The sequence below is a fragment of the Salvia miltiorrhiza genome, chromosome 8 (genome assembly GCF_028751815.1).
Source record: "Salvia miltiorrhiza cultivar Shanhuang (shh) chromosome 8, IMPLAD_Smil_shh, whole genome shotgun sequence".
Taxonomy (NCBI): Eukaryota; Viridiplantae; Streptophyta; class Magnoliopsida; order Lamiales; family Lamiaceae; genus Salvia; species Salvia miltiorrhiza.
Window position 1 is genome coordinate 46945254 of NC_080394.1, and position 9203 is coordinate 46954456.

The 9203-nt window shown below is 35.9% G+C and overlaps 2 protein-coding genes across 4 annotated transcripts; both read left to right on the forward strand.

Moving 5' to 3' along the window:
• Window positions 1-1922: 1922 nt before the first annotated feature.
• On the forward strand, window positions 1923-2813 carry LOC130996848 (uncharacterized). Its single transcript, XM_057922110.1, has 2 exons — window positions 1923-2439; window positions 2543-2813. Exons 1-2 carry the CDS (start codon window positions 2162-2164, stop codon window positions 2679-2681), a joined length of 417 nt encoding a protein of 138 aa, XP_057778093.1. The 5' UTR covers window positions 1923-2161; the 3' UTR covers window positions 2682-2813.
• Window positions 2814-5428: 2615 nt separating this feature from the next.
• On the forward strand, window positions 5429-8523 carry LOC130996849 (amino acid transporter AVT1E-like). 3 transcript variants are annotated; one of them, XM_057922111.1, is made up of 11 exons: window positions 5429-5876; window positions 6194-6465; window positions 6536-6750; window positions 6835-6858; window positions 6932-7112; window positions 7187-7406; window positions 7480-7615; window positions 7696-7861; window positions 7936-7979; window positions 8068-8130; window positions 8204-8523. In XM_057922111.1, exons 1-11 carry the CDS (start codon window positions 5683-5685, stop codon window positions 8288-8290), a joined length of 1602 nt encoding a protein of 533 aa, XP_057778094.1. In that variant the 5' UTR covers window positions 5429-5682; the 3' UTR covers window positions 8291-8523. The 3 variants fall into 3 exon arrangements, with proteins under 3 accessions (XP_057778094.1, XP_057778095.1, XP_057778097.1); XM_057922112.1 differs by having other exon boundaries at window positions 5443-5876; window positions 7518-7615; XM_057922114.1 differs by having other exon boundaries at window positions 5739-5876; window positions 6198-6465.
• Window positions 8524-9203: the final 680 nt, after the last annotated feature.

The window sequence follows — 9203 nt, forward strand, 5'->3', positions numbered from 1 at the left end:
CAGAATATATGAGGTTGGATATTTTTAATTGATAATTTCCTATTATTTTATGTGCAATTCTATAATTTTATGTGTAATTCTATTATTTTATGTGCAATCAAATCATAGATAAATTGAGTATTATTACCCCCACTATAATACAAATTTTGGCAGATTCACTCTCTCTCATGTTTTACATCTATGTGTACTTTTTGTACAATAAAAAAAATGAAACTTAAAATTTATAAAAATAACGATACATATGTTATAAAATATCAATACGAAGGCAAAAAAAATAATATTTATGTATATTGTGAACAAAAAAAAAATTACAAAGGCAACAGAGTAACAAGCCTCCCATAAACCCTAGCCTCCTGCAAAAGCCGCGCGTGAAAATACCTCGCGGCTTATGCAGGCGGCTAGGGTTTATGGGAGGCTTGTTACTCCATTGGCTTTAGAATATTTTTTGTTCACAATATACCTAAATTTGAAACTTTTTTCCTGTGTATTGATATTTTATAACGCACAAACGTAGCCTATTTTGTCAAAAATTTCAAACCTACAGTACATGAAAGTGACGTGAGTTAGCAATTAATGTCATTTTCTCATATTTTGAACAATTCTTAACTACATATCTTACACAATTGTACTTGTGTAAGAAAGGTGTAAGAACTTTAGCAAAATTCAATGCCTACCTATCAACATCAATTGTACTTTGGGTATTTTTCATAGACATATTATATGGGTGGGTAGTTTCCATAGACATATTATCAAAGTGGGTACTTTAAAATCCCACCCGCCGTATATACTGATGAACAATGCAGTATTTACTGATGAATAACAAAATTTAAAATATTATGCTCCCTCCAGGATTCGAACCCTGCGAAAAAAAATCACCCTCCAGATACAATATCAGCCATAGGATTGATAAAATAAACGCACCAGATCGTGCCCTAGATCTCACTAAAATTAGGGGGTCTCATTGGAGCGCCTCCAATGAGACCCCCTAATTTTAGTGAGACTCCAATGAGACCCCCTAATTTTAGTGAGATCTAGGGCACGATCTGGTGCGTTTATTTTATCAATCCTATGGCTGATATTGTATCTGGAGGGTGATTTTTTTTCGCAGGGTTCGAATCCTGGAGGGAGCATAATATTTTAAATTTTGTTATTCATCAGTAAATACTGCATTGTTCATCAGTATATACGGCCATGTTCATCAATATACATGTCTTATTCATTACGAATTTTTAAAATTTTATTTTTCATCATTATATACATCTTGTTCATTAGATATACGTTTTGTTCATTAGTATTATATGTCTTATTCATTGTACTCATGTTACACGAAAAATAGGGGGTCTCACTGGAGCGCGCCCATATATATATATATATATATATATATATATATATATATATATATATATATATATATTCGTGGCTTAACAGTTAATACCCTTTTAAAATAAAATCAAGTTAACAATCAACAAATAAATCAATATATATATATATATATATATATATATATATTAGGTAATTATTAATTAGTCAAACATAATATAATTACCTTAACATATATAAGGAAATAATCGTTAGTTATTAATGATAGAGAATATATATAGGGGTAATATTGTAAAATGATAAATCCATAATTAAAAATCATTAAATATATCATTATAACAAATCAGAACCGATCACCTACCCACCGTAGGGCATGCATAATGTGCCCACCATGATGTGGCAATTGTAATTATAGTAAGATAATTTTAATAAGAGTAAGATTTATTAGTTGTCTTTCCTAATTAAAATTATCACATCAATGGTGGACACGTTATGCTTGCCCACGGTGGGTAAGTGATCGGTTCTGTATAACAAAGTACAAATTTACTATTCTAACCTGTTATGGCAGCCATAATTATGGCCATTTAGCACTACCCTTTAATGAAAGTGATAGCAATATAATATTCCATCCCTATAGTGAGAAGTGAGAACCATATAAATCAACAGAAAAAAGAAATAAAAAAATTGTGGTTCTTCCAGTAAAAGTGGGGCCTCATTATCCAATGCCTCGTTCCCTCTCTTATCCACTTCACTTCCCCATCGCAAAAAATATGTGTCACTATTATAAAATCTGAGTCAAAATCTGCAACTCTGCAAAATCAAACAAACTATAAACTCAGAAATGGCATCGATCGCTCAATTCCAAGCTCTCTTCCCCGCCAACTCGATCAAAAAATCCACTCCAGCATCATTCTGCAGCTTCAATGGCGGAGCCGCATTCCTCGGCTCAACAATTTCCTCGCGCCGTGGAATTCAGAAGAGCAGAGAGAGAAAGCAACTGACGGTGGTCGCCGCCGTGGGAGATGTCTCGGCCGACGGGACGGTCTATCTGATAGCCGGCGCCGCCGCGGTGGCGTTGCTTGGAACGGCTTTCCCCATCCTCTTCTCTCGCAAAGACACGTCAGAATAAAATCAAAATAAATCTTCTTTTTCATTAATACTTAAAATTAAGAATTATTATTATTATTATTATTATTATTATTATTATTATTATTATTTTCAGGTGCCCGGAATGCGACGGAGCAGGATTTGTGAGACAAGCAGGGGCGACGTTGAGGGCAAATGCGGCAAGGAAAGATCAGGCTCAAATTGTGTGCGCTCGGTGCAATGGTCTTGGCAAGCTTAATCAGATTGACAAATAGAATTACTAATTATTTTGTGAGATTTTCTTTCTGCAACTTTTTCGTTGTTAAGACTTCAGTTATCGTCAATATTTGTATTTTTTTTGAATTGTATATGTGAGTATGACGCTGATTAGTATCTCTATTCTCTAATTTGGGTCTGATTTTACTTTGGTTGCGTATATGCTTCCATTTTCAGTTGGAAACAAACTCAGTCAAATGCAAATACGTAATTTATAAGTTTAATGAGTATGTGATTTACCATTATTCTTTGCTTTTTTAGACCAAATAGCCTGCATTACTCCTTAAATGTAAAATACTATTTCCTCGGTCTTCATAAATATATCCAATTTCAGCTGGTTTTGGGTGCGACCGTCGCACACTGTGCGACGGGTCCGCCCCGACCCGCGCCCAACCCGGCCCGCATTCCAGACCCGAAATCCTAAATCCTAAATTATTACATTTGTTTATAATAATTATTACTTTTAATTAGCATGAAATATACATTTGTTCGCACAAATGTATACTTATATAAATATAGGTATTTTCCTTCATTTAATATACAGTATTATATTTTCTAAACCCTAAACCCTGTAAACTAAACCCTAAGCGTGAACACTAAACCCTAATAGGTGAAAACTAAACCCTAAGCCTGAACACTAAACCCTAATAGGAGTATTTACTTTTAATAAGCATAAGATATACATTTGGTCGCACAAATGTATACTTATATTAATATAAATATTTACCTTCATTCAATATAAAACATTATACATATCAATATACATTTATATGAACAAATGTATATATTATGTTTATTAAAAGTAACAATTATTATAAACAAATGTAATAATTAGGAGTATGGGTCAAACCCACGCGGGTCAGGGTTTCGGGTCAGGAGGGCGGGTTTGGAGCCGGGTCGACCCGTCGCACACCTGTGCGACGGTCGCACCCAATAATTTGCGATCCAATTTTTGTTATGTTCGTCCGTTCTCGTAAAATATATCCAATTTAATTTTGGTAATTTTTTCATTCAAAATAAGTGGAATCCTTACTTCACTCACAATACATTCAACTACTTTATTAAAATTCGTGTCATTTATAAATGATTGTTTTTATAAGAACGGAGGAGGGAGTATGTTTTATGTCTTAAGTTTTGATTTAAGTTTGACTTGTTAAGAGCACCTCCAACGCTGCACCCATAGTGGGTGCAATAGAAGTGGGACCACTTCTATTGCACCCACTCCAGCAACGCTTGCACCCTCTATTGCACCCATTCCTTTTTTTTTTGTTTTTTTTTTTGGTTTGAAAAGGGGCGCGTGTAAACACGCCCCTTCCTTCGCTCCCACAGCAGCCGAGTGCGACCCATCGCCCCCCTCCCTTCGCTCCCGGGTGCAGCAACGGCGCTGGGTGCGATAGGCCGGGTTCGATCCGGCCATCGCACCCAGCGCTGCGGATGCTCTAAGAAAACTCCAAATAATTAGTGACGTCATCTTTTTTTCATGTGTATAGTTTATAAAGGTGATATTGGGTGATTTAAAACTTTCATAAAATAAAACCTCTAAGAATCAATAAAATTATTTATCAATTACTCTATATATGATTAAATTATATCTCGATATTTAATTGTGTTATGTTTTCCATTCTTCATTTGCTTCGTATCATGTCGACGATAATCTGTATATATGCACAATTTCTATATATGTATTTATATTCAACCGATTTATTATTTTCTCAGAATGTATAACACGCGTAATTTATTTTATAATTTCTATATACGAATCAATGAATAATAATATTAAATTAAGGGTAAATATCATGAAAATTCCTGAAGTATACTCGCTTTATCAAAAATACCCTGACATTTTTAAAATGTTCTATAAACCTTCAAACTATCAGGTTTTTATCAAATATATCACACATCTATTTTTCGGTCACCAAAAACATGATGTGGCTCGTCGGATGCCATAATGTAATTTATATTCTATTTTTTTAAATGCAATGGCAAAAACGACGTCGTTTCGTACCATATCATTTAAAAAAATCCACTTTGAAATTTAAAATTCACTCCTATCATGTTTGAAATTCCCGCTAATAACCTAGAATTATGGATAAACACGATAAAATATGGTACGAAACGACGTCGTTTTTGTCATTGCATTTACAAAAATAGAATATAAGTTACATTGTGGTATCCGGCGAGTCACATCACGTTTTTTGGTGACCGAAAAATAGATGCGGGATATATTTGATAAAAACCTGATAGTTTGAGGGTTTATAGAACATTTTGGAAGTTTCGGGATATTTTTAATAAAGCGGATATACTTCATGGGTTTTCATGATATTTACTCTTAAATCAAATCACTGAAGAATGATGATAGTTTTACTGAATTAATTTTCAAGTTGTTTACAAGTGTACGTAGGAAATAATTATTGACTACAATAGATCGCGATAATATGGATATAGTAAACAGAAATTTCATATTTTGGATAAGAATAACTGGTCACTGCTCTTTATCCCAAAACTACGTACCAAATCTTGACGTAATATGAAATAGTCAATCTCTAAAGGTTATTAATTAAGTTAATTAACCACGTACAATTGTATTCAAAACACATTGCACAATTTGCACTGCATGCATACGCATATTAATGAATAAATTTAAAACTAAAAAAAAAAATAGAGAACAATCCGACGGTAAAGCTTCAAGATAGCAGCGGTCGTGCCAGTACATCTACTCGGATCCAGTTAGTCTTAATTTTTTCCCGTGAAAATAGTTTTTTTATTAGTTCAAAATAATTCTTTCTCATAGTTCTCCTACAACTCAGGCGTCGTCCCCTTGTGGAAAAGAAGAATGAAAATCAATCCTAATTTAGTTTAAAATTTTCAAGAAAAAAGAAATCTTCCTTCAAAACCTCAGAGTTAATTTAAGGTGTTTGGTTCACGTGTTAGAATTCTGCGAACGACAAAACACATCGTCGATCGACTAGGAATATTTGGAGAGGAGTTGATACAGTCATCATGAAGCAGCTCGAAGAAGAATTCGGAATGGATCGCGCGATTGAGATTGAAACAGACGACGAAGATGACGAGGCTGAGAGGGTTTGCCATGACAATGAAGACGACAACGAATCCGACATCACCGGCCTATCACGAGTCCCTTCCTATGATCTCATGGATCCTGATCCTGCCCCCTCTTGGCCTCAAAGTTACAGGTACATAATTGCATTGCCCAATTTTAGGATTTTTTTTGCGTGATTGTATATAATTGTATCGATTGATGGAATTTGAATGACCTAAAATTAACTTGAATAGAGTAGCCTTGATATTATTTTTTCAACTGGTTTAGTCCGTAGGAGTTGGAGTTGGAGCTCAAGTTGGGAGATTTATGGTTTAGGTTAAGAAACAGAGATGTCAATTATGCAAAATTATTATGTCTGAATTCAGACAATTCACAAGTAGTTTCATGGCAGCATTATCTGAAAAGCAATGAAATATGCAATAACTCCTCAATTATTCTATATTTATAAAGGCAGTCAATGGACATGTACACGAGCGTGACACCATCAGTCAGCTTCATCAGAGGCAGCTCTTTCTTGGTTCAGGCAGACAAGCGATCACAGGCCCCAGATATTGAATCCCCTTTGACGAAGCCCTTTCTTTCTGCGACCAATTCAGACAGAGAAATAGTTCCTACCTCGATTCCTCCTATAAAGCTGTCTTCTGTCTCTGTGTTTGGGGCTTCCATCAGTGAACTGCCTCCGCCCCTGCAGCAATGCTCGTATGCACAATCACTTCTCAATGGTAATTAACCGTTTGCTCACTCGTGAATCTTGATGATGTTTTGCGCGTTGATTGGTCTTCCGAAATGCAGCCACAAATGCTTTGTGTGGGATTGGGATTCTTTCAACCCCTTATGCACTCAAGGAGGGAGGATGGTTTGGTCTCTTGCTTCTCTTTATGTTTGGAATCATTGCCTGTTATACTGGGATCTTGTTGAAGAGATGTTTAGAAAGCTCATCTCAGCTGCAAACTTACCCGGATATAGGACAGGCTGCTTTCGGATTAGGTGGTAGAATATGCATTGCTGTAAGTAGAAACAAAGACTCGATCGATAGTTGTTGAAAATGTAGATAGCTAGGTTACTAACTCTTTCAATTTGGATTGCTGCAGGTAATCCTCTATATAGAGCTCTATGTAAGTATCCTTCCCTATATGTCAACTTATCTTGAATCCATTTTTCACGAGCTGATCATCATATTCATTGCAGTCTTCATGTGTGGAATTCTTGATCATGATGAGTGATAACTTGTCTGCTACCTTCCCAAATGCTCAAGTGCATATTGCTGGAATCCATCTCGACTCGTATCAAATATGTGCCATTGTTGCAACCCTTGTGATTCTCCCAACAGTCTGGCTCAGAAACCTCAGCTTGCTCTCATATGTTTCAAGTCTGTAATATTTCATGACCATCTTTACCTTCAAAACCTCTCATTGTGATTACTAATATTTCTGATTCTTGTAGTTGGTGGAGTAGTGACTCTTGCCCTTGTGGTCCTCTGCTTGTTGTGGGTTGGTGTGGTTTCGGATATAGGATTCAATCCTAGCGGAAAGGCCTTGAACTTCACACACTTGCCTATCACCATTGGTATATACAGCTTCTGCTATGGTGGCCATTCCGTCTTCCCAAACATCTATTCCTCCATGGAGAACCCCTCTCAATTCCCTTCTGTTCTCGCGATTAGGTAAACCTAATCATCAATATCGCATCAAGTATCCAATTATTTAGTTTACAAGGTTGTGTATGTGTTGATGCAGCTTTGCGATCTCTGGTTCGCTCTACGCTGGCGTCGCAGTTTTGGGATATCTCATGTTTGGCGAAGCCACGAATCCTCAGTTCACACTAAACCTTCCCACCAGATTAATTGCTTCCAAGATTGCGGGATGGGCTGTGGTGAGACAGAGAAAACACACACACACACACACTCACACACACTTGTTCAACTAATGTATATATATATATATATGTTTTAGGTGGTAGCCCCTCTAACAAAGTTCGGCTTGTCAATGACACCGGTGGCACTGGCCCTGGAGGAGCTGCTGCCCGCGGATCAGCTTGCTTCCAACACCGCGCCTATACTAATCAGAACGACTTTGGTAGTCTCCACCTTGATCGTTGCATTGACAGTCCCTTACTTCGGTAAGCACACTCATTACACTCACAACTCATACTATTTCTATTTTTATCTCACTATAAAATGCATTAAATCACAGGATCCATGATGGCACTTATAGGCTCCTTCCTTATTATGCTAATGGTAACTTATCTACTCCATCCTTTTTCACTCCACTTTAATATCCCCTCAATTAATTTAACTCGCATTCTTGTGTGTGCTAATTAAACAGTCTCTAGTCTTACCTTGTGCTTGCTACATGAGAATACAGAGCGGGAGATTAACTAAATTTCAGGTTTGTCCAAATATATTAAATCTCAATAAATAATCTTGGATTTTAACCTCATTTTGGTGTTGCTTTTGTGCAGATTACAATATGCTCCACGGTAATGGGCGTGGGAGTTTTATGTGCAGTAATCGGTACGTATTCAGCAGTGGCAACTATGGGTACATAACAATGCCATTTCCGACATTCGTGTACTTATTACACTGTAAAGAAGAAAAAAGAAACAGAAATAGTTTTTTTTTAACTTTTTTTTTTTTTAATTTCTGGGTGGCCTACCCAATTTCCTTGACATATTACCATGTTCAAAGGTCGACCAGACGAAGGACATACATTGCTTGAGAAAATGGAAATGTCTACAGCGAAATCTTTTTTCAATTTTAATATCAACCCACATTCATTGAATATATAGTTTTCCAAGTTTCGGTTATCATTGTTAGTCGTCAATTTTCAGCAATATTTCAACAGTTTTTTTTGTTATAATCTTATTAAAATTATTTTAAAATATAAAGGGGTAATTATGTTTAAAAACTTTCCCCTAATTTTGATTTGCACATAACCAAATATTTATTTCCCAACAAATGAACTTTTAAATATTTTAATTTTCCACATGATTGTCAATGTCTAGTGAATTAATATTATCGGGGCTAGTTGAAGAAGCAAATCAATGCTATTATGACTAGTTGAAGTGACGCAGACATCCAACTATATTGTCTATTCATGTGTCCATTTCAACATTAATTTTAAATAATTAAGAAAATCTGTAATTGGGCTCCATGAGCGGGAGCGCGCCTGGCTCACGCGAGACCCTTACCGTTGCCGAGCCGGGAAGGTGCACACTGGGCACTTAATTGCGCACTCGGCGTGGAGGGAGGATAGAAGTTCGCATGCACCAATCACAAAATTAAAAGAAATTAAAGAGATTAAAAATAATGGAAATTGAAGAAATTTTTTCTTTAATTTGAAAGTGTCATTGCAAACGGCACTTTCATCCCCCCTTTTTTTTAATTCTTAATTTGTTCAATAAACACTTATACTACTCTTTCACCAATTACTCCATTCTTCATTCCTCTCTTCTTCATTAT

Coding starts and splice junctions, on each gene's coding strand:
- LOC130996849 (XM_057922111.1), top strand. CDS start 5,683: ATGAAGCAGCTCGAAGAAGAATTCGGAATGGATCGCGCGATTGAGATT. Junction 7,113..7,186: donor CTTGCTCTCATATGTTTCAA/GTCTGTAATATT, acceptor TGATTCTTGTAG/TTGGTGGAGTAGTGACTCTT. Junction 7,616..7,695: donor AGATTGCGGGATGGGCTGTG/GTGAGACAGAGA, acceptor TATATGTTTTAG/GTGGTAGCCCCTCTAACAAA.
- LOC130996848 (XM_057922110.1), top strand. CDS start 2,162: ATGGCATCGATCGCTCAATTCCAAGCTCTCTTCCCCGCCAACTCGATC. Junction 2,440..2,542: donor CTCTTCTCTCGCAAAGACAC/GTCAGAATAAAA, acceptor TATTATTTTCAG/GTGCCCGGAATGCGACGGAG.